Source organism: Syngnathus leptorhynchus, chromosome 2 (assembly GCF_054491065.1).
Source record: "Syngnathus leptorhynchus isolate UIUO chromosome 2, UIUO_Slep, whole genome shotgun sequence".
Lineage (NCBI taxonomy): Eukaryota > Metazoa > Chordata > Actinopteri > Syngnathiformes > Syngnathidae > Syngnathus > Syngnathus leptorhynchus.
Window position 1 is genome coordinate 6,815,801 of NC_141196.1, and position 25,846 is coordinate 6,841,646.

General features: G+C 42.5%; 1 protein-coding gene across 6 annotated transcripts in view; it reads left to right on the forward strand.

The window, feature by feature from the left end:
• The first annotated feature begins 4,162 nt into the window (after positions 1–4,162).
• The window catches only part of atp11c (ATPase phospholipid transporting 11C (ATP11C blood group)), a 30,710-nt gene continuing 9,026 nt past the window's right edge, over positions 4,163–25,846 (forward strand). For 4 of the 6 annotated variants that reach the window (XR_015065562.1, XM_085906391.1, XM_085906393.1 and 1 more), the window contains exons 1-15: positions 4,163–4,807; positions 13,722–13,841; positions 14,754–14,843; positions 18,865–18,945; positions 20,746–20,853; positions 21,081–21,209; positions 22,331–22,419; positions 22,745–22,795; positions 23,118–23,182; positions 23,260–23,341; positions 23,438–23,588; positions 23,911–24,108; positions 24,949–25,146; positions 25,449–25,645; positions 25,738–25,809. Coding sequence is in view for 5 of the 6 variants with exons in the window: in XM_085906391.1 (XP_085762517.1) it covers positions 4,781–4,807; positions 13,722–13,841; positions 14,754–14,843; positions 18,865–18,945; positions 20,746–20,853; positions 21,081–21,209; positions 22,331–22,419; positions 22,745–22,795; positions 23,118–23,182; positions 23,260–23,341; positions 23,438–23,588; positions 23,911–24,108; positions 24,949–25,146; positions 25,449–25,645; positions 25,738–25,809 (1,658 nt within the window). In the remaining variant the exon portion in view is untranslated. Of the gene's footprint in view, positions 4,808–9,571; positions 9,727–13,721; positions 13,842–14,753; positions 14,844–18,864; positions 18,946–20,745; positions 20,854–21,080; positions 21,210–22,330; positions 22,420–22,744; positions 22,796–23,117; positions 23,183–23,259; positions 23,342–23,437; positions 23,589–23,910; positions 24,109–24,948; positions 25,147–25,448; positions 25,646–25,737; positions 25,810–25,846 lie in introns of those variants that run through there. The other 2 variants (XM_085906395.1, XM_085906392.1) reach the window with 2 other exon arrangements.

Consider the following 25,846-nt stretch of genomic DNA (forward strand, 5'->3'; position numbering starts at 1 on the left):
GCCAGCAAAAGGAGAGAAAGAGATTTTCTTCTCGGCGTTGCTATCTACAAACACATTCTAATTGATGCTGCCGCATTCCTCCACTGGACGCATTCAGTGAATAACGAGCCTCGGACTGAATGCCCATGAATTGGTCTCCACCGAGCAAAGCAGTAAAGCCTTACGGGCCCCCGGTCTCCCCACACTGTCGTGGCGGCCAGCGAGCAACGCCCCCCCTCCCACCAAACCCGAAAAAAAAAAAAAAAACTTCCCCAAAAGCTCTTCTCTTAGCTTTACCGCCCATTAAAGCATGACCATTGTGCGGGGGGGATGCGGCCCACAAAGGCTGTCAATCTCTCCGGGTGCATGCGAAAAAGCTCGGACTCACACAGACTGGAGTGACGGACCAACCCCCCACCACCTCCTTCACCCCTCTGTACCCCTCAAAATCCTCTCCCAGAAAACTTCTCAGCTAACTACCCCCCCCTCTCCCCCTTCCACAACCCACTCTCTCCCTTGCTCGCTCTCTCTTCAGGCCCAGCGCACAAAGCATCAATCTGTCTTCAGCCTCAGCACCCTTGGCCCTTTGTCCCATGTGCAGGTGCCTCTGAAAGCGCCCACGGTCGCCCCGGCCTCCGCGCACGCCACGCCTAGACCGCGGACAGGAACTGCTGACAAAGGCCCAGTGTGGGAATGAGGGATGCGTGCAGGGCGGGAAAGGGGGTAGCGGGGGTTGCGGCTGTGTGTGTGTGTGTGTGTGTGTAGGGGGGCTCTTCTAAGACAGATGGCTAGGGAAGTCTCCCAACTCTTCCACAGGGGCTGTCAGTTTAAATTCACAAGTACGACGGAGACACACCAGAGGAGAACCGGAGAGGGAATGCCCAGCAAATTCTGTAGGCCTGCACTTTCATTCAACAGCCAAGGCCTTTTTGTGTTTTGTCACAAATCCATCATGTGTTTTGGGGCACATTTTGTGACTCCAAACCAAATTTATTGGCCAAGTTATCAATTTGGCTCCGGTACAGTAGTAGTTTGGTAGCGCGTACCTGAGGGAAGGAACTGGAAGAGGTGATGGGGTTGAGAGAATTCTTCCCGCCCATGTCTTCATTCTTATAGCATGCATGTCAATAAGAGTTGTTGTTAATAAAAAATAAAAAATAAAAAATCTCGACACTTGGCATGTGGACAATATCAGAGACACCTGTGGTGGAGGATGTTTCCCAAAGTCCATGATCATCTCTACTTTCTTGTGCATCTTCAGCTCCAAGTTATTTTGGAGCATCAGCTGCTCCAAGACTCATAACCGTTCATCAACTCAAAAGTGTAGATCATCTGATGGGACGTTTTTTTGGTTGGTCTCCAATCCACTACAAATTCTAACTTTTAATGTCTTGTGTATGACAGAACTTACTCAACTACAAAAGAACTGGGAACACTACACTCTCAAATGCTTGAAACTACCTGAGAAATGTTTTAAAAAAAAAAATCATCCCTAAGTATGAGAGCATTTTGTCGTATTTTGTTGAAAAGTCTGGATGATTTTTTGAAGACATTAATGAAGGTTAGATACTTTTGAGTATGCCTGTTTTGTTAAAAATATATATTGCTTCAGTGCAGAGGGAAATGATCAAATGCATTCAGATTCAATTTGGCCTATCACACAGCTTGGTCAGGTATTTAAAGGTAAAGTATTAAAGGTTATTGATCTGGGGTCGGCGTGAGCACAGAATTGGATATGTATCCTACCATTTTAATTACTAATTGTTTGGCATTTTAAATTAGCAGCTGAACACGGTTTTATGTAAAGGATAGCAAGTATCTGTCATACCAATTGGATTTGACAAAAGCAAGGGAATATTTTGATTTCCTGTTGCCAATATGTATGTACATGTTTGTAGACCTTGCTTAGCAATATATCTATTTTTAAATATGTTGTTGTTATTATTATTATTATCATTATTATTATTATTATTATTATTATTATTATTAGATTTGTTATCTCTGTTAACAGCCATGACAAGGATACAACCTAATGTTTTTATGATTCGTATTTGTGTTCTTGATTGCTTTCCCCCCTTCCAAAAATAATTTGTTTAATGTTTATATGACTGCGACCTTACTTGCCTTTCGCCTCCACGCTGCAAGTTGACGCAGTACGTCATTTGTGTTGCTCGGCTGCCATCTTGTGGAATGAGATTTGAATGACAGCAATCTGTTGCACGGTCTTCAGCGTGCGATTTACGAGCCAAAAGATGTACGTAATGTTGAGGTTACGAACGTTGTGCAATAAATGCATCTGTAAGAATTTAGGATTTGTTATTTGTTTTATATTCAAGGCTTTGAAGTGTTTTAGCCCAAAATAATTAATTAAAAAAATTTAAATTAAATACTGACATTATTTAACGACTAAAATTTGTTTGAACGTCGTAAAAGGTGGACTCCAAATATCCAGAATTTCAATCGTTTAAGCTCTATTGAAATTATTAATAACGATTCTAATTCAAATTGTATATAGTGTGTCAAGTGTTTTGACAAAAATATTCTCTCAAGTCAAATAATGCATATTAGACTGGATAAACATGTTGGAAAACATGTACTACCGTACCGCATATTGTTTTCCACTGGCTTTATTTACATTTATGAATTATTTTAAAAAATCTAAAAAATCTATATCTCTTCTATAAGGACACTAGATGGTAGTAGAGCCTAAAATTCAAGACAGAGCCACATTCTATTTGGGCGCGCAGTATTTTTTTTCTTGATGATATACTAGTGCACTGAGAAAAGACAAATGACTTTTTTTTAGGCTAAAACAGCAGTCTAGTTTGGAACAACTTCAAATTAAAATGATTGACAATAGGTTCTGTAAAGTGTTATTTCTTTGTTGAAATTGAAATCGTATTTTCACATTAGAAAAATAGTATTTTGTTAAATTGCACTACTTATGTCGTGTGTTTTCTTGACATTGTAAATTCGCCCAACTTATTTTGTGTGGTGATAGCTCTTTTTTTTGTGACTGAGAGTGCTGACTAAAATCAGTAGAGGAAATGATGTGAATTGGATTGATTGATTGATTGATTGATTGATTGATTGATTGATTGATTGATTGATTGATTGATTGATTGATTGATTGATTGGAACTGCACAGTGGCCTTATGATTGTCATGTTTGCTTTAAAATATTTTAACTTCGAATATGTTGCAGCTCTACAAATCATATCTCCTTACATGGAGCGTTTTTAATTCCTGTGACAAATAAACGGAGTGGTCAGGTCACCCAACGAGACTTACAAATCATTTGGCACATGCAAATTGCTGCTTAAGTCAGCTTCAAACACAACACGCCCATACAAACAAATTTCCACCTACAAGGGCCAATCAAGCTCCACATCAACTTTTAACAGCCAATGTACAGTGTATGTGTTATCATTCACTATCACTCTCAATTGTGTGTAATAAATAGTAAGAATCCAGTATCTTTACACACAAGTTCTGCGAATATTTGTGGCTCACCTTGGAGATTTGTAATTGCCAATAACTGCCACTGGAGGGCGACAAATGACTACTTCGCTCAATAAGGAAAGGCTGTGGAGAAGAAATGAAGCAATTCACATTGTTTCTCCTCATATTGAGTATAAAAGGGTGTTCACACTTCTACAACCACGTTTATTTAGTTAACCCCCCCCCTTCCAAAATATATATTTTTTATTTCAATTGGGTTCACTACAAGTTATAAGCCTGTAGATAAATGATTTGTCGTGTAGAGTATAGCTACTGTATCCTTTTCTCATTAAAACGCTTTAATGATCACCAGAGGGAAATTCTGCAGTTATTTTATGTCTGTATGTGAATTTGAAGGGAAGTAAGCAGTCAATGTAAGGCCCTCAAAAGAATGACAGATAAAACAGGTTATATATATGGAAGATATAGATACAATATGCATACAGACTGTAGATTTGTGAGTGACCTAAAACTTTTGAACAGTGATGCATTATTAACATAACTGTTAAGTGGAAACCCAGATTTTAAGATTCTTTGATTAAAAGAAGTGAAAGATTTGAATGTGACTACATAAACAAAAACACCATTCAACCTGACGTCACACCTCACGTTCAAATCTGACGCTCACTCGGAGGAAGGAAATTGCGGAAGCGGCTATTGTAGTCCTCAGGACCACGTTACCCAGAGTGCACCGGGGGGCAAAGTTGCCGCACCTTCAGTCGGGAGGGGCGAGCAATGCTTTACTGGAAAAAGACGCTACCAGCCGACAGGCACTCCGCTCCACTCCACTTACGGAGACTTCTTCGCTCGGGTGGTGACGCCACCGGCACGCGTCGCCGGTAATCACAAGTTCACCGATTTTAGCGGCAGTATCCGGTATCACCGGTATGTGAGTCAGGCGAAGACGCGAGTCAACCCGGTTTCCTGGCGGCAGCAACAGGGCGCCCAAATCAGTCAGCCAGGCAGCCGCCAGTCAACCAGCGAGCGAGATGTCCGCGTCGGCTCAAGCCCGGAGCCTTGAAGGGAAGAAGAAGCGCGACGGGAGAACCACGACGCCTAGCCTCTTGGGCGAGAGAGGATGCGAATGGTGACGAGGTGGCAGAGTCTACGACTACAAGACCAAGGGAGAGGATGTAGCGTCGCCGCCGTGAAATTTCCAACTAACGTCCGTAGAGTAGAAGATAGATAGCCGAGGAGGAGCTAGCTTCAGTAATATTTACATGTAAAGTTGCTTGAGCTGGGGGGCGCGGCGGGGGGAAACAGTGGAACCGAAGCCGCCGGGGAGAGTTGAGGAAATCAAGATGCTACGAAGAAGCCTCAACCGACTGGTATGTATCAGTGTGTGTGTGACTGTCTGACATCCACACACATACACGCGGAGTTATGTCATGACACCCTCGCCTGGTTTGGATCCTAAGCTAGCTTTATTAAAGTGCTGCTTGCGAGCTGGGTATAAATTGTTTGCTCACAGCTGTTGGGCTCAATCGGACGAGATTGAACCCCGGTGGTAGAGGGCTAAGCGAGGCGAGTTCACAAGAGTCAGGGAGTCACGAACCATTTGCAAGTTGACCCTCACCCCTTCCCAATTTTAAGGTCATGCACGCACGCAGGGATTCCTTCAGCTCACTCACCACATCTATTGAAGTTATCAAATTGTTGGGACAACGTAGACTTACTTCACAAATATAGACCTGTGTGACTTCGGGAGGCAAGAAGGCAACTTTATTTCATATACACTGTAACTAAATTACAGCTCTGGTGTAAGATCTTGTTAAATGGTACAATTTATAACGCATCTAAATGTGTGTATAATATGGCAGGGATTGCTTGAGTGTTCTTTCAAGGAAGTTGTAATATAACTAAGAAATCATATTTGCTATAGTTTTAGGGCTTTGAAGGATGGACGGTCGGCAAGCCCATCTTCCAAATTCCCACCAAATTCTTATCGATCAAGCAATCGCTGATGTTAGTTTCACAGGAAGGAAATTACTTTCGGAGTTGCACGAAAAAGCAGAAACAAAGTCACATTGTTCATTGTAGTAATCCGTTGGCACAAGCAACCTGAACCGTACAGCGTCTGCGAGCGTAGGTAGGAAATACAAATAACGCCGATGTGTGACCATCTCTCGAGTCTTGCCAGGTCAGCTCCAATGCGCTCCGTAAGGGAGAGGATTGCTGCTGTACTTTCCTTTCGCTGTGAGCTGTAAATAAGATTTTGTGCAGAGACTTCAGACATGGATGAGCACAGCGCTGTTATCTCGCCCTCCTAAATCACACCACCCTGTGCTCACCCACGGGGGAGGACGAGTGGGGATGGGGAACCGCGTAAGTGCTTCTCCCAAAATCACCAGATGAGGCTTGTTGTTTGTTTTCACTTGACTCTCGCTCCATGTGCATTTTCTGGGAAAAGCATTGAGAATAGCATTAGAATGAGCAATGCTGGGTTTTTTTTATTTTTTTTTGTTCCCTCTTTGCCAGGCACTGGAGTGGGCGAGGGTGGTGGTGGTGGGGGTGTCTGGGCTCCAGAGGTTGTAATGCTTCTGACAGGAATGCAAAATCCCACAGTCTCCTTTGATGTGGGTTGAAGCCCTTGAAGGCAACACTGTGTTCTCAGAGAGGTGGAGCCTGGCACAAAGGCGATAGTAGTAGCAGCAGCAGCAGCAAACCTGCGACAACTCACAACTGTGCAACATTCAAGGTCAAACGCAATCCTTTTTCAGAGTATTGTTTCTTTTGTATGAATGCTTGAAAGCAACTTCATTCCAGATACAGAAAAGTCTGAGGAGAGACATTCGCATACATTCCCTTGATCAACAGCATAACAGTTATCCGTCGGAATTATCGTCCGATGAGTACTTATTTTGTTACATGTGTCGAAGCAATCGTCACTCACCAGGCTAAACCCCGCCTTTTAAAGCCACACACATTCAAAGTTCCAGATACTTTAGGGACATGGGAGGATGCTAATAATACCTGCGTCTTGAATTTTTCTTTTTGATTGGTGTTGTTGGATAATGCAAAATCATTTCTTACAGAAAACAGTTCTAAAATTACAATCATCACCTTAGTGTTGACTACACATGCAAAAAAAAAACAACAAGTTTTCAAGCTTTAGCGTGCAAAGCACAAGTGATTTTTGAACTAAGACTCTCCAGTCGGATCAATAAAATGAACAATTTAAGAAACTCCTACTTAAAAGTGCTTCTTTTTTTCTTAATTGCTGTCTAAGTCTGTGACTTTTTCATGCAACTCGTCAGACACGTGTCATGAATCATTTATTGACAGATAAGAGACAATAGTCCTTGAGCAGACAGAGTTGTCTCTTTGGTGAATAGTTAAATGCTGAGAGGGTCCGAAGGCCGCATAAACAGTGCGAGACAGGACAGTGTGATTTATTAGGCCCTTTTTGATTAGAATGCATATTGATTCTCACTCCTCAGTTTAACCGCCGTTATTCTCACACCGCAAGTTAGCTGACCAATCCACCTTCAAAAATCGCTCATTTGTTTTGCTGCCTGTGCGGTCGGCCCACCGCACTACAGAGCTCGTCTGCAACAAACGGGAGGAAAATGTAATGCCGCAGTTTCACTGGCTGATTGAAATATAGTGAAGGGCAGCCAACTGACTCAACTCAACTCCGAACCTTGAGTGAAACCAGTGGGTGGATTTTTATCTTACTTGATGGACTAGCTAAAAGGCGACCGTCATTTTTTTTGGCGCTCATCCATTTCTGTTCAAAAGCCAGGTTGAATTCTCAGTTTGTACATCTGAATAATTCAGCTTTCTTCATTTATTTTGAATTATCTCGCACATGGTTGCTCCCGCCTGACCCGCGTTGCCTCGCCAGGCTTGTGGCACTCCAAATGCATCCTCATCATCCATATATGCATAAAGGCTCCTCCGGAGAATTTCTGCCGCTCAAAGAGTGGCGTGAAGAGAATAAATACAGAGATGTCTGTATACATATGCGCTTTTGTCAGCTGAAATGATTCAGTAAGAAGAAAGACGAAACTGAAATATCCGTATCAGGATTTAACGAGCGCGTGGGAAACCAAAAAAAAAAAAAAAAAGCGTGCTACCCACCTCCTGGACACAAAACATTCAGATAGTCAACACACCCTTTGGGCAACTGCTGACAACGATTATCTCCGTGTAAACTTGCGATTTTAAGCTAGTCACAATTCATAGAAAGTGGAATTAGTTAAAATTCACCTACTTTTTTCCAATTTTCAGGACACAACCAATCACGGCTTGTCAGTTTTCTGAAGCTGAGCTGTGATTGGTTGTGACCCGAGATGACTACTGTGATGTCATTTTCGGTCGACAAGTGACTAAATGGCCGCCCCCTGCGAGCTAAATTAAAAACAGGTGGATTTTGCCAATTTAATCCATATTCCCCCAATGGAATATTAACAGAATAATGTGTTTCAACTACTTGGGCTGCATAGAACATATTATTGAACACATTTTTGGGTGGACCTCCCCTTTAAGTGTAGCTGAATATGGCGATTTGTCGCATACAGAAATAGTCCGAAGAGCGCAGGCAAACAGGCACTTGGCCTGAAAAACCGTCCTCCATTTATGGCCACGCACACGCTACTTTAAATTCTCTTTAATTATAGATTAAAGTGTGACTAGACTGCAGCTTGAAGTGTCCTTACTTTTTGCGGAAACTGGAGATTTTTCTCCCCAGGAACCCAGAATATGTATATTTTTGTGTCAGTTCCTCTTTTAATTCCTATCAAGTGTGCCGTCAGAGAAGTCATACTAATTTGCAGACCAGGCCTCAAGCCCACAGAATCAAATGCTTTAAAATAAACGCGTTAATAGATCAAGTTTCCCAGTGAATATCAAATCTATTCCCAGTTAAAGCTTCAACTTTATCATCCTTTAGTTTGTTCTAGTCCGCTAAAATTTAGTCTTCATTCCTATTTCAAGGATGTTTTGATGCTTTACATTATCTTCACTTTATTTTTTTATTGATAGCTCTATTGTTTCATTCCTTTTCAATACACAGAAACAAACAAGCACCAAAACCAAGTAGTGAAACATTTCAGGATGCAGGTTGACTTCATATTTTAAACTAGTTTCCCCATTTAAAGTTACATAAATTGTCATTTGCTGTGATGGTGTCACAATGAATTTTTTTTTTTTATATTGGTCCTTATCCTTGAGAGGATAATTAAGAGGGAAATTATGATGATGATTATTGTTATATGTTATGACCTCAGGCATTTTGACTGCTAAGGTTTCACTGTACATTGAACCCATGTACATTTGTGGTTAGGGTTTTTTTTTTTTTTCTTTAGAACCTATCCGACATTATTTCCAAATACACTCACGTCCATTGTCGCCAACTGTCATTTTGTCACAAACCACCTTTCTATTTCCACAGTTGCATTCAAAATCAACAAGTGAGTTGCTCAAGTAGCTTTAACGCAACACCAAGTGCATCTTTTGCGAGGCTTCAAAAAACAATCCGAGGAAGCAGCCCCTGACATATACCCCCCCCCCCAAACATCGAGGGACTCAGTGCGATGTAGGCCAGTACCAGCCCGTGGTACAGAACACTCAGTGTCTTGTACAGCTGCTGGGATCCTCACAGAACAATAAGCCTCACAACGCCTATCGGATGAGGCCTTAGTTTTTACTTGGATCATCAGTGTGTGCAAACACCAAAAGTGGCCTCTGATATGGGAGGTAAATCCCTTTTCACCACCGGGTAGTGGCATTGGCCTTCTATCAAATTCTTGATTAATATTAATGTGGATTATTAAAGTGAGAGTGTGTTCATTAAATTGCAGTTACTTTATAGTCCGCCGGCATTGATCCATTCAACTGTCAAATTACTTTTTAATGCCAAGACATATAGATTTGAAGAGACCAAAAATGTAACTTTGGTCGGTTGTAATGGTAAAAACAATCTGAACACACACCAATGGTATTTATTTTGTTTCAGCTCCAGTACATTTGAAAATAACTATGCAAGGGGATTTTTTGTAGCCCACAGTACAAATTTGTCACATAGGAAATGAATAAATGATGAATAAATGGTGTGACAAAGACTATCGTTGGGGTTTGATGTCTTTGAGGTATAACCCAAAAAAGAAATTGAGGATGTAATGTGTTAGTTTGCCTCAGACTGTCCAACTAGCACGCAGTGAGTTGTGTAAGAGTATTGTCTGCGAGAGTCACAAGACGAGACAACCGCGTCTCCTCAGGATAAGAAATGGCACCATTGTACCCGGTAATGCTTTTGTACCCTTGACGCCTCACTTTTGTTCCCTGTGAGCTCTGGGATTTGTACTGCAGTTGCCGTGGAGTGTAATAATTAGCCCCGTGGGGTACATTAGTGTTGAGTGTACCCTTTAAAGGGCAGAAATGGACTCCTCGTGTACAGCCGAGTACATTTTGCCCGGTGATTGCAAGCAATTTTGTTAAAGTGGTGTTTGTTTTTTTGTTTGTTGCTACCAATATGGTTAAAAGCTTCAGCTTATTTTGAAAGTATGTATTTGGTTGTACGCATTACACAGGATCATATCAGGATCAAGTTGCTCCCTAAAGCCTCTTATTGACAAGTCTCAAGATTTATTTTTCCTCTTTGGAAGTTGGAAAAGAAAATGACGACAGGCACTAGACTGATGGAGTAACTAGCATAAATGCTAGTAGTGTTTAAGAATTGTCGAAGTGCTGTTTAGATTGACTAGAAAGAATTGTTGAAGTTCAAACGCAAGTGTCGTTTAGATCGACTCGCAGACTGCCCGTCATGACGTCCTTCGAGGTTTTATTCCCTAAACTTTCAAAGCCAAACAACTTCTGTGCTTAACTTGTCAAAAATCAATCTTCTCAAAACATACAATACATTCCACTAAATGGAAATGTTAAGAACTCATTCAACTCATTTGTATGGCGTTTGCTCCATATCAGCTGCTGTGTCCGTCTTCAAAGTGCCGTTCATCATTACGAACACGTGCAGGTCATAAAGAAGTCCTAGCTTAGTTCCACTTCCCTCGAACCTCTCACACCTCATTAAATGTGTTGAAGCACATTTTACTGGTGTGCTTTCTGTGCAGCTTTATGACACACTTTCTTTGCTTTTGGGTTGTACCGCCTTGCTGCCCAAAAGCTTTAAAAACGCACAGTTAGCGTCAAGATACTTTATGCATGCCCACTTTTTCCTCACGCAACACAAAATTACACTCATTGTCTCTAAATTATTTGATTTTTTTACCTCTTTCAATTCTTGAATTACACTATATCCACCATTCAAAAGGAATTCATAGTATTCGCCTACAGTGACTCACATGGTCTGAAATGCCATTGTGTAAAATTGCACAACTGTCCAAAACTTTTCACTCCAACCCGATAAGCCGACATAGTTCATTGTCTGCCACGGGACATTAAAACCTGAAAATATTTCCCCCTGACTTGAATCACGAGTTAAAATATGCCACTTTAGCACTCGGAAGTTCTAAAAGTATTTAAACCTATTTAACATTCAAACTTTAGATCTTTATTGCTTCTGCCAAATGTTTCATACCCAAAGTGGTGCATTTTGTGGTTAAAGTAACAAATATTAATCTGAAACGTGTTTGGCCTACTTTCATCGGTGGCGCTGACACACTTCCAAGCTGACGCGATGAACCATCCATCAAAAATAGGTTAGCTCCCATGCTCACTGGATGAATCTGAAATGAATCAAGCTCTCACACTCAATTGTCGACATCTAATAATCTGGTTTAAATGCGCATTAATACATGTAATAATCACGCTACTTTAAAGTGCACATTTAAAAGAAGAATCCGTGTAGCCAAACCTTTAGAAAACATTCAATTTGTGATCAAAAGTGTTTTAGAGACATCTAGTTGGTTGATCAGTTGTTGGGGTGTCAACCTTCTAAAAATCCTAATTGGCTAATATTTTATATATTATATTTAAAGAATGCGCTAAAAGTGTGCTGAACTGTTGCTATAAATTAATTGTGATGGAGTGGTACAGAAAATGGATGGAGCTAACAACAGAGAGTATCGCCATTGTGGCGAAATAAAGAGTGAGCGCGTGGCAGGTCATCGGTTCCGAGTAAACGTCAGAACGTCTTCACTGTGCGAAACTGCATCTAAATATACTTTGATGGAACGTTTCAAGATCACTCAATTGCCTAATGCACCATTCCTTTCTTAATTCAGCTCCATTAAGGGCCGCTTATTGATCGAATTGGTTTGTCGCTGAGACTCTTTCATCAAGGAACGCCGTCTACTTAGTATTGACATGGTAGTGCTCCACTCTTGGCTGTGCTTGCTAACTGTGTTAGCATTGAACGCAGCTTTTATACATCTGACGTCAAGGCAAATGTCATCAGTGGAATTTCTTGTATGCAGGCGAGCTCACTATTCTTAAAGCTCAATTCCAAAATTGTACTTATTGTATGTTCTGTGCAGCCCAACTTGTCGAATCTCATGTTATCAATATTTTGTGTGTGGACTATGAATGAAACGGTCAAAATCCATCCATCTCAGGCAGCAGCCATTTTGCTACGTGCTGTCAATTTAAAATGACATCACAGGTCTCAGGTCAAAACCAATCACTGCTCGCCATTCTTTTCACGCCCGTTGACCCAGTGGATTTTTTTTCCCGTTTATTCTGCATTCTCTAAAGCACATTAATAACCATAAAAAGGAAATAATTGAAATTTTCTGAATAAAACCAAGATATTCTACTTAAGACTAATAAAATGTGACCCTGTTGTCAAAAAAAGCTAAAAAAAAACGCTCTACATTGCCGGGTTTATACATCGTCCAATCATCAACTGTTTAATAGATCGAAGATAGAAGCCTGCAAATATCCCCTCCTAAAAAAAAAGTGAAAAGCCACCACCGTCGACGTGGTGTCACTTTGTTTGCCCTGATGTCTAAACACACAAAACAAACAAAAAAAGATGACAAAATACACACAAAAACAGGTTTTACCTGCTGATGGAAAACTTAAGCGGCCCCTAAAATGCAGTACAGGATGAAATCAGCAACAATATATTGCTAGCTATCTGATACCAATCCAATCGTTCTCAGTAGGCCTGATTTTGATGTATTTCATTCCAGGAGTTTTTTTTTTTATTACCACGGTGCATCTCCAAATTATGCCACTTGAGATTCAGAGTAATGGTCGCTTACTGTGTAAATCCAGCTTTGGGGCTTCCGACATTTCTTGGTGAATGTCATCAGCAAAGTCAGACCTTGCTTATGCAGCTTTTCGCCAATTGTGTGTTTAATCTATATCAAAAGCCCGCAACAACCTTTCGTAACTGTGAACACGAGCATGGCTCAAGGGCAAACCGCCCTCGAGAGCTTGCCGCAGGTAAAAGATCGCTACATGTATCTCCGAAAAGGTGTTATTTTTGTTCGTGAGTATTTCAAAACGCAGAGGAGGAGAATGATTCAGCCGTCTGATAAATGTACGTGCAACAAAGAGGGATGCCGTCGTTGCTACTGAGGGCTAGTCGTCGTTTTATGATAAAAGAAACAGGTTCTCCCTTTTGTTCTCGCCGCTTTCACAGTCTTTCCGTCTCCCTCACTTAATCCTCTAGCAGCCGCCAGCTGGGTCCATGTGGTCCTGCAGAAGGGCTTATTGATGTGCCATCCAAGATGGAGATGGGAGATTTGACAGACACACTGAGGTGTGAACATGGCGGCAAACATTTTGGCTGCTTCCTCCTGTCCGCTGTGCAGATAGTATGAACATTTAAAGAATGCATAAAAGCAATGTTTATTTCACCCGTAATGCCGAGCAAATGGTTGCATCATCTGAAATTCTGTTGAGTTGTCAGTCCAGGTTTGTTTGATTCTGAAATCCTGTAAGATCGCCGTCCAGGTCGCTCTAATTTTCCCAGGCGCTGGCGTAGGGCCATGATTCGATGTTCATTGTAATTGGCTCCCTCGACCCAAATGCTGTTAAGTTTTTTTATGAGATAAATCTGATCCCCAGCTTGCCTTTAACAATTTTACAGTGATGGTATTGCCAGGAAATGTGGAAACGTGAAGTATGAGTGACCAAAAACGAGAAGCTTTAGAAGTTTAGGATTGAGTCTTCTCGGCCATGTGTACTTCAAGCTAGTCGTCTGGTAGTCCATTTGGTTTTGGTGCTAGATTTATTTTATATTCCTTCCAATTCTAGCCTTAATCTTGTATATTTTTGTCTTTATCATCTTCCACCCGCCGCCATGCTCACTCCTCCTGCTCCTCCCCGCAGTTTAAAGGCGACGAAAGAAGAGTCGACAGTCGGACTATCTACGTCGGTCATCCGCCATGTTCTGCCAGCGAGCCTTTCATCCCGCCAAAGTTTTGTGACAACAGAATTGTGTCGTCTAAGGTAAGACGCACTTTTGGGTGGACAATTGCATTGTAAATAAAACTGCAAAAAACACAACCCCTTAAGTTCAGTCGCTGTGGCCGTGTGTCGGGGTAAAGCAACTTTAATGTTTATGTTCCTCCGTACCTGGGCTCTGTCATGCTTTTGCATTGGCCCATCGCCACTTTTCCAACTCTCGCTTGCCGTCCCCTTTCTCGCAAGCCTGCTTTCTTTTCTCATTAATTTCCCCTCTCTTTTCTCTGGCAAAACAAGATGGACTGTTTTGCTGTGGTTGCATTTCAACACCTTCCCCCGTATCTGATGTACTATCTTCATAAACACGACCTTATTGCTTTGTCTGTGTGTGAAGAACGTATCTCAGCATTCCTTCCTACTTGTGTGTCCTTTTTTTCGTGCTGTCGTATCGCCATTGCTTTTTAATCCACTACTACCATCAAAAGTGGGGACGAGCCAGACTATTAAAATTGTAAAATTTGAATGTAGATAATGAAGATGTTTTTTTTGTTTTCAAGTTGCTTTTTTTTGTCAGGTGCACAAACCTAGCAACCCACCAATCTAAGGCAAATAAGATCATCTGCCTTTTGGCAGATAAAGTGCACTGTTTCCTTCTCAATGACATCAGCAGCAGTTATTCTCACTTCCAAACATGCAAAGTACTCCGCCGGAACAGTTGCCAATGTCATTGGTTTACTGGCACTATTCAAGAGTATCGAAATTCAAGGTGATAAATCTTCAGTTTTAATCAGTGCAAAGCGTGGCTTGTCTCTCTAGTTAGTCAGTCTAATCTCTTGCACGTCGCCTCTGTTCTTCCTCCCAGACTGAATACAAACGTGGTGTAAATATTAAAATACGCTTAAAATGATTTGTATTTCTGTACTGTTTTGTAATCACAAATTTGTTTCCTTCCCGCAGTATACCGTGTGGAACTTTTTACCAAAGAACTTGTTTGAACAGTTCAGAAGAATTGCCAATTTCTACTTCCTTATCATCTTCCTGGTGCAGGTGAGGAATCATTCACAAAATGCACAATTCGCAATTATTCAGTCTACCTCTTGAGCTTTTTGGTCGATACCGACCAGTCTCTGGTCGCCTCCCTTCCATTGTCTCTCTCTCTCCTTTCCGGCTCACGCAAATCCCCCCCCTCCCCCTCCTTTACCCCTACCCAGCAGCTGTCACCGCAACGGTAGCTACAAACAGGTCCTAGTGTAAACAGTCGCCCCGATGCGTCCTCTCATTACATATTGACTGAATGAGCCTGCGGAGTGACTGACTGCCCAAAGCTAATTGGTAAACTCGGAAGTGTCTCCGGGCCGCAAAGGAAATTCCATCATTATCAAGTGGTGTGGACTTTTTCCTCCCTAGCCCAACTGTTGACAGAACAGCCTGCATATTCCAGTTTGGCTGGCTGGACTTAGCTAGCACTTGAGCAGGGATCCATTAGATTTTAGCAATACTACTACTCTAAAGGGTATGCTTATTGTGACTTTTTTATTGTTTCGATAAACATCCATCCATCCATTTTCTGAAACGCTTTATCCCCACGGGGGTCGCGGGCGTGCTGGAGCCTATCCCAGCCGTCATCGGGCAGCAGGCGGGGGACACCCTGAACTGGTTGCCAGCCAATCGCAGGGCTTACAGAGACAAACAACCATTTGCACTCACACGTAGGGACAATTTGGAGTGCTCAATTGGCCTACCAAGCATGTTTTGGGGATGTGGGAGGAAACCGGAGCACCCGGAAAAAACCCACACGGACACGGGGAAAACATGCAAACTCCACACAGGGAGGGCCAGAGGTGGATTCAAACCCGCACCCTCCTAACTGTGAGGCAGACGTGCAACTCGGTGCACCACCGAGCCGACTTTAGAAAAACAACAAAAGAATAATATTCAAACTTGTTTAAAATAAATGCACTTGTCTTCCAGGTACGATCCTAAAGAGTTGTGTTCAAGTAACGGTTAACTTGAACTGGGTTATTCAGTAACTTAAATGAGAGTCAGCATTAAGCAGCGCAGTTGTAATTTCTACCCCGCCACAAACCAAATAAGAAGCGTTCTCAAAATTATGCCAGTCTCCATCACAGACTTAAAGTTCTTGAGTTCGGTCTGTTGTGAGTTTGCCACTGTACCTAATGTTGTGGCCGAGGAGGGAATGCCTCGGCTGCGTTTGGCGTCATGGGTGTTGCGGGTTTGCTGACAACTGTTTACCCAAGCTGCAGCGTGGCTGGCATTTCTCCACTAATCCAAAGTCGCTAGAGGGTTTTCTTATTTCTAACTGCTCATTTTTACCTCCCATCCATGCGGGGGTTCTAATATATCAGAGAAAGCAGAGAGGGGAGATTAACCAACAGGTATACATGCACTCCTTCTTTACCTCATCTCTTGAACAGAAAGAAACCTTTTTCACTCCTCTGTGAGAGCCGGCGTCATGGAACTCTTCTCTTCCCCTTTTGTCATTTGGTGTCTTTTCCCCTTTTTCGGTCCCTCCCTCCCTCACACACACAAACACACACATTTCTCTCCGCAGCGCTGCACTGCCAACGTCAGCATCCAGGAAGTCCTCTGTGTGATTCTGAGCACCACAAATAGGCACAGGCTGATAAAAAAGCACCACTCTCCTATAAATAGCCCTGCGTGTCTTTGCACGAATTTGATCAAATGGGAATAGGAGAATGGCGTGAGAGCACAGGAACCATGGCACTGAAAGCTCCAGAGAGGAAAAAGGCGGCAGAACCAGGAAGAAGAAGAAGAAGGGTGGGTGGCGTGAAGAGGGATGAAGTGCGAAGTGAAGGAAGATGACGCAAACACAAACATGCATGCACACGTTGCCCTGGGACCTGGGGGTGTTCGAGGGGATCTTGCTGTCTCCCTCTCACTCTGACACACTTTGCAGCTGATACGAGAGGTTTGTGCGGGGCTGATACCACACCGACAACACCACGGAATATATATATATATATATATATATATATATATATATATATATATATATATATATATATATAATTTTTATTTATTTTTTTATTTTTATTTTATTTTTTTTGCATTTGGTGCAGAGGGGGGAAACATACCTGGCTGTATTGCTCGAGTGTTGCAAAGGCTCTGCCAGTGTTTTTGTTTAATAGAAGGACATCTGTTTTGTATCTTGATGTAATTGATGAATGCTGGTTGGGTTTTTTGACGTGCTATTAAAACCACAAAGGGAAGTTGACACAACGCTATTCCAAATATGCTTGTTGTGCTGAAGATAGTCCATACTGGACTATTTTGAGGAAGAGATTGCTTTTTATACACCACTTTCATCGTTAAATTTGTCACAGAGATGACAAATGATGAATCAAACAACACTTTAGGCTGGAAGTTTGTTCTGTTTTTTTTGGGGGTTTTGTTTTTCTTCCGTGTTGTGGTTTGACCATCTGACTGGTGCATCACAGGGACATGCATGGAAGTTTGTGGTGTTGTTTTTTGTTTTAAACTTCCCCTAATCAGTCAATCCTCCTTTCTAAACATGTGACTAAAGGTTTGCTGTAACTTTTTTTTTTTTTTTTTAGATGTTTATTTATTTATTTAGGTGGTTGGAAAGTTAACTCTAAGACCTTGTCTTCAAGCATGGCTGGGGAAGTTTATGGACTTAGGGAAAAAACTCAGATACATCTATACTTTGCACGATCTTCTTTGGACTACAAACTAGTCAGGACTGAAACCATAGTATTGCATGAGGCCATATTGTATCCTCGCTTTTGCCTCGGTTGCTTCATGAGATACAAATGACCCCATTTTTAATTTTCAAATTACGAGCCACTGTTGTGGCTTTTTTTTTTTCTTCCCTTCGACTTGACAACAACATTTGAAATGCAAGTGCTGTACCTTGGCAGTGAACTCTTCCCACTTCACAAGCACTTACACATGAAGAGTTTGTCCAAATTTGATTTTAGGTTGTTCTTTGCCACTCCCAGTTGAAGTTTACGGTTAAACGAAGATTGCCTGAGGAAATTCAGTCAAGTTAAACAAGCAATAAGAAACCGCATAAACGGGATAACAAGTAGCGCTGATGTCACTTTATGAGGTGAGGCAAGGCAGTTTTAGTTGAATTGCAAACTTCATGAGCAAGCAAACTTGTATACCTTTCAATGGATGCTTGAACACGCGGTGCAGCAACACATGTAGACAGACAATCAAGACTGAAGCTCTATATAAAACTGTGTCCATCTGGCCATGGTGTCCATAGAATTGAAGCAAAAAAAAGACAGATTACGTAAAATATAGAGTGATTTGGACTTTTGGGGGCTTTTTTTTTTTTTTTCACCACGGCAGTCTAGATGTCTTGTGGGACCACACTGCCTCTCACAGGTCAATCTTGTTACTACGAAACGCATTGTTTGGTGCGCTGTTCTGGTCCTCATCACGCGTGTCACATTTTAGAAATCGATTTTTGTGTGTTTGCATTCTGCTTTTATTCCTACTTTCACAGGTGATTGTGTTCTGGCTTAGTGAGAGCGGGATCAGAAATTCCAGTGATAATCTCATGACGGTTACAGAAGGCCGTTTGTGTGCGTTTAGCAGGAAGCTTTGGTCAGGTGGTTGCTCCGTGACAGGCTGTTTGGGATTACCCGATTCCTGCTCCAAATTCTAAATCACCGCCGTCGGCGCCAGATAAAAAGTAACATGCTTCAGCTTTTGTGCACGCCAAAATGAAACTGGTAATGCGAGTTGGACGATGTTCTGCTCCGGCATGACCGTGCTTGAAAAATTAAGCCATCTCGTGTCTTGAACATCAGTTCCTCAACTGTGTTTCTCACGATTCAGCGGGGGTAATAATAACACGCTTTTCCAAAACACAGACTACACCCTGCATTTAGTGAAAGAAAGCCTCCCCCACCAAACTACTTCCTCACTCATTCCTCCCCAAAAACACACATCTGCCACTGATAAATTCTGCAATGTGCTGATTCAAAGCAAAGAAGGTCACAAAAGTAATACACTCTTGATTTTCTTTTATTTGTTTTGTTGTTGTTCCCAATAGGTGATAGTGGACACCCCCACCAGCCCAGTCACCAGTGGCCTACCCTTATTTTTTGTGATTACAGTGACAGCGATCAAGCAGGTAGGATCCTGGTCAACAAGCTGTGTGTGTGTGTGTGTGTGTGTGTGTGTGTGTGTGTGTGTGTGTGTGTGTGTGTGTGTGTGTGTGTGTGTGTGTGTGTGTGTGTGTGTGTGTGTGTGTGTGTGTGTGTGTGTGTGTGTGTGTGTGTGTGTGTGTGTGTGTGTGTGTGTGTGTGTGTGTGTGTGTGTGTGTGTGTGTGTGTGTGTGTGTGTGTGTGTGTGTGTGTGTGTGTGTGTGTGTGTGTGTGTGTGTGTGTGTGTGTGTGTGTGTGTGTGTGTGTGTGTGTGTGTGTGTGTGTGTGTGTGTGTGTGTGTGTGTGTGTGTGTGTGTGTGTGTGTGTGTGTGTGTGTGTGTGTGTGTGTGTGTGTGTGTGTGTGTGTGTGTGTGTGTGTGTGTGTGTGTGTGTGTGTGTGTGTGTGTGTGTGTGTGTGTGTGTGTGTGTGTGTGTGTGTGTGTGTGTGTGTGTGTGTGTGTGTGTGTGTGTGTGTGTGTGTGTGTGTGTGTGTGTGTGTGTGTGTGTGTGTGTGTGTGTGTGTGTGTGTGTGTGTGTGTGTGTGTGTGTGTGTGTGTGTGTGTGTGTGTGTGTGTGTGTGTGTGTGTGTGTGTGTGTGTGTGTGTGTGTGTGTGTGTGTGTGTGTGTGTGTGTGTGTGTGTGTGTGTGTGTGTGTGTGTGTGTGTGTGTGTGTGTGTGTGTGTGTGTGTGTGTGTGTGTGTGTGTGTGTGTGTGTGTGTGTGTGTGTGTGTGTGTGTGTGTGTGTGTGTGTGTGTGTGTGTGTGTGTGTGTGTGTGTGTGTGTGTGTGTGTGTGTGTGTGTGTGTGTGTGTGTGTGTGTGTGTGTGTGTGTGTGTGTGTGTGTGTGTGTGTGTGTGTGTGTGTGTGTGTGTGTGTGTGTGTGTGTGTGTGTGTGTGTGTGTGTGTGTGTGTGTGTGTGTGTGTGTGTGTGTGTGTGTGTGTGTGTGTGTGTGTGTGTGTGTGTGTGTGTGTGTGTGTGTGTGTGTGTGTGTGTGTGTGTGTGTGTGTGTGTGTGTGTGTGTGTGTGTGTGTGTGTGTGTGTGTGTGTGTGTGTGTGTGTGTGTGTGTGTGTGTGTGTGTGTGTGTGTGTGTGTGTGTGTGTGTGTGTGTGTGTGTGTGTGTGTGTGTGTGTGTGTGGGGATATGATAATTCCCCCCAAAAGACTTCTAACCTAATCATAGACTTATTCTTCATTATTTCCATTTGTTCTTTCTCCTGAAATGTACATGACTAATGTGTTCTGGACTTTGTAATAATGCACTCCTGCTGAATTCTGATTAGGGTAGACAAAAAAAAAGGGGCCTCTGAAGGACTGACCACAGGGAACTTTTTCAGTGAGCGTAATTCTTGTCTTTTGTTACCGCTGTGTCCCCCTTCAGATGTATTGTTTGAGAACTGACTTTTTAGTCGGTACACCGCTGAGGCTTTGAAATGCACACTGGTGGCCGGACTTCCTTCTGTAAATGTGTGTGCCCCCGCTGATAGAGCTTGATGATGGCCTTTGGTTTGAAAACAGACAATGTGGCCTTCTGGGTCACTCAGCTGTTGGCAGCCATGTAGATATGAAAACAAACGGAAAGCATCAATTATTTTTCCATGTAATGTGTGCAAAGCTCATAAGGGGACATTTGTTTAAGGTTCCTGTATAGTGAAATAAAGCAGCGCTAATATAATTAAGTTGAGTTTAATTCCCTACCTTTTTTTTTTTAAACCATTAACCGTAAAGTGCCCCAGAAGGTCCGAATTTCTTTGACGTATATACATTAAAATGTGCCCCCCCCCCCGCAGGGCTATGAGGACTGGCTACGACACAAGGCTGACAATGAGGTGAACAAGTACCCCGTGACAGTGCTTGAAAACGGTCTGAGGCTACGGAAAGAGAGTGAGAAGATCAAGGTAGCTTACATCATCACTGCTAGCCTGTTGAGATATAGCGATTTTTCCTGGGAAGTGTTTGAACTGACCACTAAACAAATGATATATTTCACTTTTATGCTGATGGTTTTAGGAAGTCTTCTGCTAATATTTTTGGCCGTCTAACGTATTAAGTACAACAACGCCGTTTTGAACATTCATTGTGGATGTGTACCCATTTATGAGAAATAAATGTCACTTTTATCTAGGTGGGAGACATTTTGGAGGTGGAAGAAGATGAGACCTTTCCCTGTGATTTAATCCTGATCAGATCCAGCCGTGATGATGACACCTGTTTTGTTACCACTGCTAGTCTGGATGGAGAGTCCAACCATAAAGTAAGGTTTAGTTGTTTTCAGGCGTATAGTCCCAAACAGAGGGCTATAACAAAAAACTTAGTTTTTTTTGTATTACACTGTTCCAGAGTGTGTTTAAACTAAATTGTCTAAAAACCAAAGCGATATTTCCTATAGGAAGTAATGTAAATCACAATAATATATTTGTTACGTAAAAATACAAAACAATACATTGTATTGAAGTTCAAATTGGTAAATAGTAGTGACCAATGAAATACGTAAATGAACATCTAGCATTTTACTTTGACTGCACTTTGGTTTGTGACCTGGTGGCTTATTGAGCAGCACCGTTGAAGCTAGTTTGTGCTGGTTTCTTAAGTGTGACTGCTCAATTCATTGGCCCATCTCCTGACAATATTTAATGTGATTTGAGACTCAGGAAATGTTCCTCCGTCTTGGCAAGAAGCAACGATTGTTCCTAGTCCAAAACCAGGCAAGGCTCACTCTGACCACGCGAACCCAATAGCCGAGTTTATGTAAAACCATGGAAAGGATGTTGAATAATAGACGAGTTTCGAGACATGAAAAGGCAGGCCATTTGACTGAATAATCAGTGTGGCTTCAGGAAGGGGAAGAGTACGGTGGACCATCTTGTCCGACTGGAGACCTTTATACGTGAGAGGGAACATGTGATGGCAGTCGACTCGAGACCTTGACAAAGAATGAAAGTGACTGCTCAGTAACTCACCTGTGGCCAAATGAAATGTAATGAAAGTGTTACCATGCTGTATGCTTTCATTTCTTGAAGGTCTGTGTTTCGCTGATTGTTGCTTTAAGATTAAAAGCTTGCATCTAGGAATACGCTTTGCAGGCTATAGAAAATAGTTTTATTATTTTAAATGTGTTGGACATTCATCCATTTCAGGAAATTAAGGCCTGAGTCAGTTTTTTTTTTTTTAAATGAAAACTGAGCAGGTGTATAAAAACTCTGCCAAAATGTGGATGAAAAAAAATGTGTTCAGGACGAAAAGGAAGGTTCCACCGGTTATTCCAGGCTTCTTTTTTTTTTTTTATCATTTGTCACCATGCCAATGCGTTCAGGGGATTTTACTTTCCCCCCATTGTGTCAGATTCATGACGCTCAGTCTCTTCCTCATCTTCAGACACACTACACTGTTCCAGACATAGAGAAGGATCTGGAATCCCTCAGTGCCACTTTGGAGTGTGAACAGCCTCAGCCTGACCTTTATAAGTGGGTATTCAACACATTCACACTGCAAGTCTACAAAAAACATTCATAGGATTTCTGTCATATGTCCGAATGTTGTTCAACAGATGTAGACATTTTCTGGTATCCTATTGGGAAAAAAACACAAGGATCACCTTAACCTGATGAAAGTAATATAAAAGAGGCATTGTTAACTCCCAATCATTACCGAAATAATTTGAAACTAAATTTGTTGAAATGCGTATTGACAAGAAGGAAGGAGACGAGGACAAGTAGGAAACCAACGATTTTGCACGCGTCTGTATCTCTGCTCAGCAAGTCAATAACGGGTGTGCTTTTTTTCTGCCAGGTTCGTCGGCCGTATGCACATCTACAAAAGCAATCAGGAGCCTGTAGTAAGGTGAGAGCACTCAATATTGGTCCACCAAGCACATGTTGAAGTCAGAGACGGATTAAAAAAACTCTTTGCGTCATCAGTGAATCCTTTTATTGATCCTTCATTGTAACAGTAGTGCGCTGGTAAATTTAAAAGGGTCTGGCTTGGATTCAGGAACTCCAAAACTAATGGCTGCTTAAACAAATGCCAGTGTCTCCCTGCGAACGAATGTCCCTGCACCTTTTAGAGACAGTGCCAGCTGCGCTGCCAGGTTTCCATTTTATGAAATGAGAAGAATGTGGAATCCACTGCCCCCAGTTTGACTTTAACCGATGATCCTGTACAGGTCTTTGGGCCCGGAGAACTTGCTGCTTAAAGGAGCAACCTTAAAAAATACGGAGAAAGTCTGCGGTGAGTCTACGTTCTCATGCATCATGTTTTATGATCAAAAGTAACAAAGTGTAAGTTCCTCTTGTGGGTTATTTAAGGTGTCGCTATTTACACTGGGATGGAGACCAAAATGGCTCTCAATTATCAGGGCAAATCTCAGAAACGCTCTGCTGTGGAGAAGTAAGTTTACACCAAGGTGCAAGTATGGTCGCCCATGTGTGACAGCAACCTTTTCGGTAACCGGGCATTTTTAAATCCCCCCCCCCCTTTTCTCAGGTCCATCAATGCCTTCCTTTTGGTGTACCTTTGCATTTTGTTGAGCAAGGCCCTGGTGTGCACCACGCTCAAGTATGTGTGGCAAAGCAAGCCCGGACAAGATGAGCCTTGGTACAATACAAAAACCCAGAAAGAGAGGGACACCAATCAGGCAAGTGATTTTTATTTTATGATTTTACAATGCGTATGCTAACGTCAAAGGCAGCAGCGTCACGCAACATATTTTTAATCTTGTTTTACAAGCTTCACCCTTTACTGATCGGCTCTAATAAAATTACGCAGTGTAAAAACTGCACCGCAGACCAACACTGTGAAATTGGCCATTTCATTGACTGTTAACCTTTTGCACCAATCAACTATTAACATTTCAATCCAAACAACGTGGTTTATTACCCCAACATTGCAACAAAATCATTGTTGCGACACCAAAGTAAGATTTATCATATCTAATCTGCTTCTCTTTCTCTCACCAGTATCTAAAGATGTTCACCGACTTCCTGTCATTCATGGTGCTCTTCAACTTCATCATTCCCGTGTCCATGTACGTGACCGTTGAGATGCAAAAGTTTTTGGGGTCCTTTTTCATCGCCTGGGACAAGGACTTCTTTGACCCTGAAATCCAGGAAGGGGCGCTGGTCAACACTTCCGACCTCAATGAGGAACTGGGACAGGTCAGTATTTACAAAGATTATTAGGGCTTAGTGTGTATTCAGACCTGACTGTTTAAAAGGATCAGGGTTCGATTTGAACGCTGGTCCGAACCCTGGTGCGGATTAAAGAACTGGACCGGGGCCCACTTTTTGAAGTCGTCTCGGTTCGCTTCCAAACAAACTCTGGTGCGCTTCGCTTCAGGTGTGAGTACAAACAGCGAAGGTCTGCACCAACAGTACAAATATGCAGAGCAGGAATGCAGTGCGTAAGACTCTCATGTTTTCCGCCATTTCCGGCTCTGTGCTCTGTGTGCCGCCCTGGTCATTGCTGTCCAGTGGATGTGTATACTTCACTTGCAAAATGTACAGTCTGAATAGGAACCCCACCAAACGAAAAAAAAAATGCATCCGCTTTGGCCCGGACCAAACAAGCGGACTAAAGGACTTTTCTGGTCTGAATACATCCTCAGATTGCAAACATACGTCTTAGACGTAGCTCTTAAATTAAATTATGCAGGTGTCACCAAATAAGAAGTCAACATCATACTATTAAATTCTTGTGATGAAATGATGAAACATTAACTAACAGACAGTGATCTCCAACCGATGCGCTTTTAAAGGCTAATAAGTAACCCCAAGCAGTCGGTGTCATTTTGTCTTATTTAATTTTATGGCACTTTTAATTGCCGTCAGTTGCCATTGACATTTAGATTTGCCCGCTGACTGAGATGACAGAGATGCAAAGTTAATGCGGTGTGCAAGGTTAATGATCAATGCAGTGTTACTCTATCAATGGGACCGACTGTTCAAATTGACAACACTTTTTTTTTTTTTGTGTGTGTGTGTTTGTGCTGCCTGCAGGTGGAGTATGTCTTCACGGACAAGACTGGGACCCTCACTCAAAATAACATGGAATTCATTGAGTGCTGCATCGACGGATACCAGTACAAGCATCAAGACTTCGACGCAGAAGTAGACGGATTAAACTCGGAAGTAGAGGCAGACTTATTTTGTGTCACAGATGGGCCCATGACCAAACTGAAGGAAAAAGCTGACAGGGTAGGTGTTTGGAGGTAGCGCCCCATCTGTTGTACACAAGGGGGGGGGGGGGGGAACAACTACTCACACATGCAGCAACATATGGATGCCTGTGATATCGCTCAGTGCTCCGGAAGGCCCTTCACAGGTCACCCACATACAGTATTTGCCGTGTCAGCATATGTATCCAGCTCTTAAGTATTGATGGCACGAGTGCCTGGAAACACTTTGTACACTGCGGCACAATGTGTATGAGATGAAGGAAGGAAGGTTGTTGCAACACTTGAGTTGATTTTTTTTTTTCCATGTGAATGTGTCGCTAGGACCGCGAGGAGCTGTTCCTGCGCGCCCTTTGTCTGTGCCACACGGTTCAGGTGAAGGAGTCCCCTGAGCAGAGTCCAGTCCAAGGTGGCGGCTTGGTCGACCAGCTGGATGCCGTTGTACTCAGTGCCCCTCAGGAAGAGAGGGGCTTCATAGCGTCCTCACCTGATGAGGTCGCTCTGGTCAAGGGTGCCATGAGGTAAGGAAAGGGCTGTGAGCTGCTGCAGGATTCATTTTTATTTACAATGACCATTTGGAATAAAGTTGTGGTGGTTTGTCTCCTCCTGCCAGGTATGGCTTCAAATTTCTGGGTCTGGAAAGTAAAGCCATGAAAATCCTCAACAGGAGCCATGAAATCGAAGTGTAAGTTAGTACATAAAAAAAAAAAAAACTCACTAAA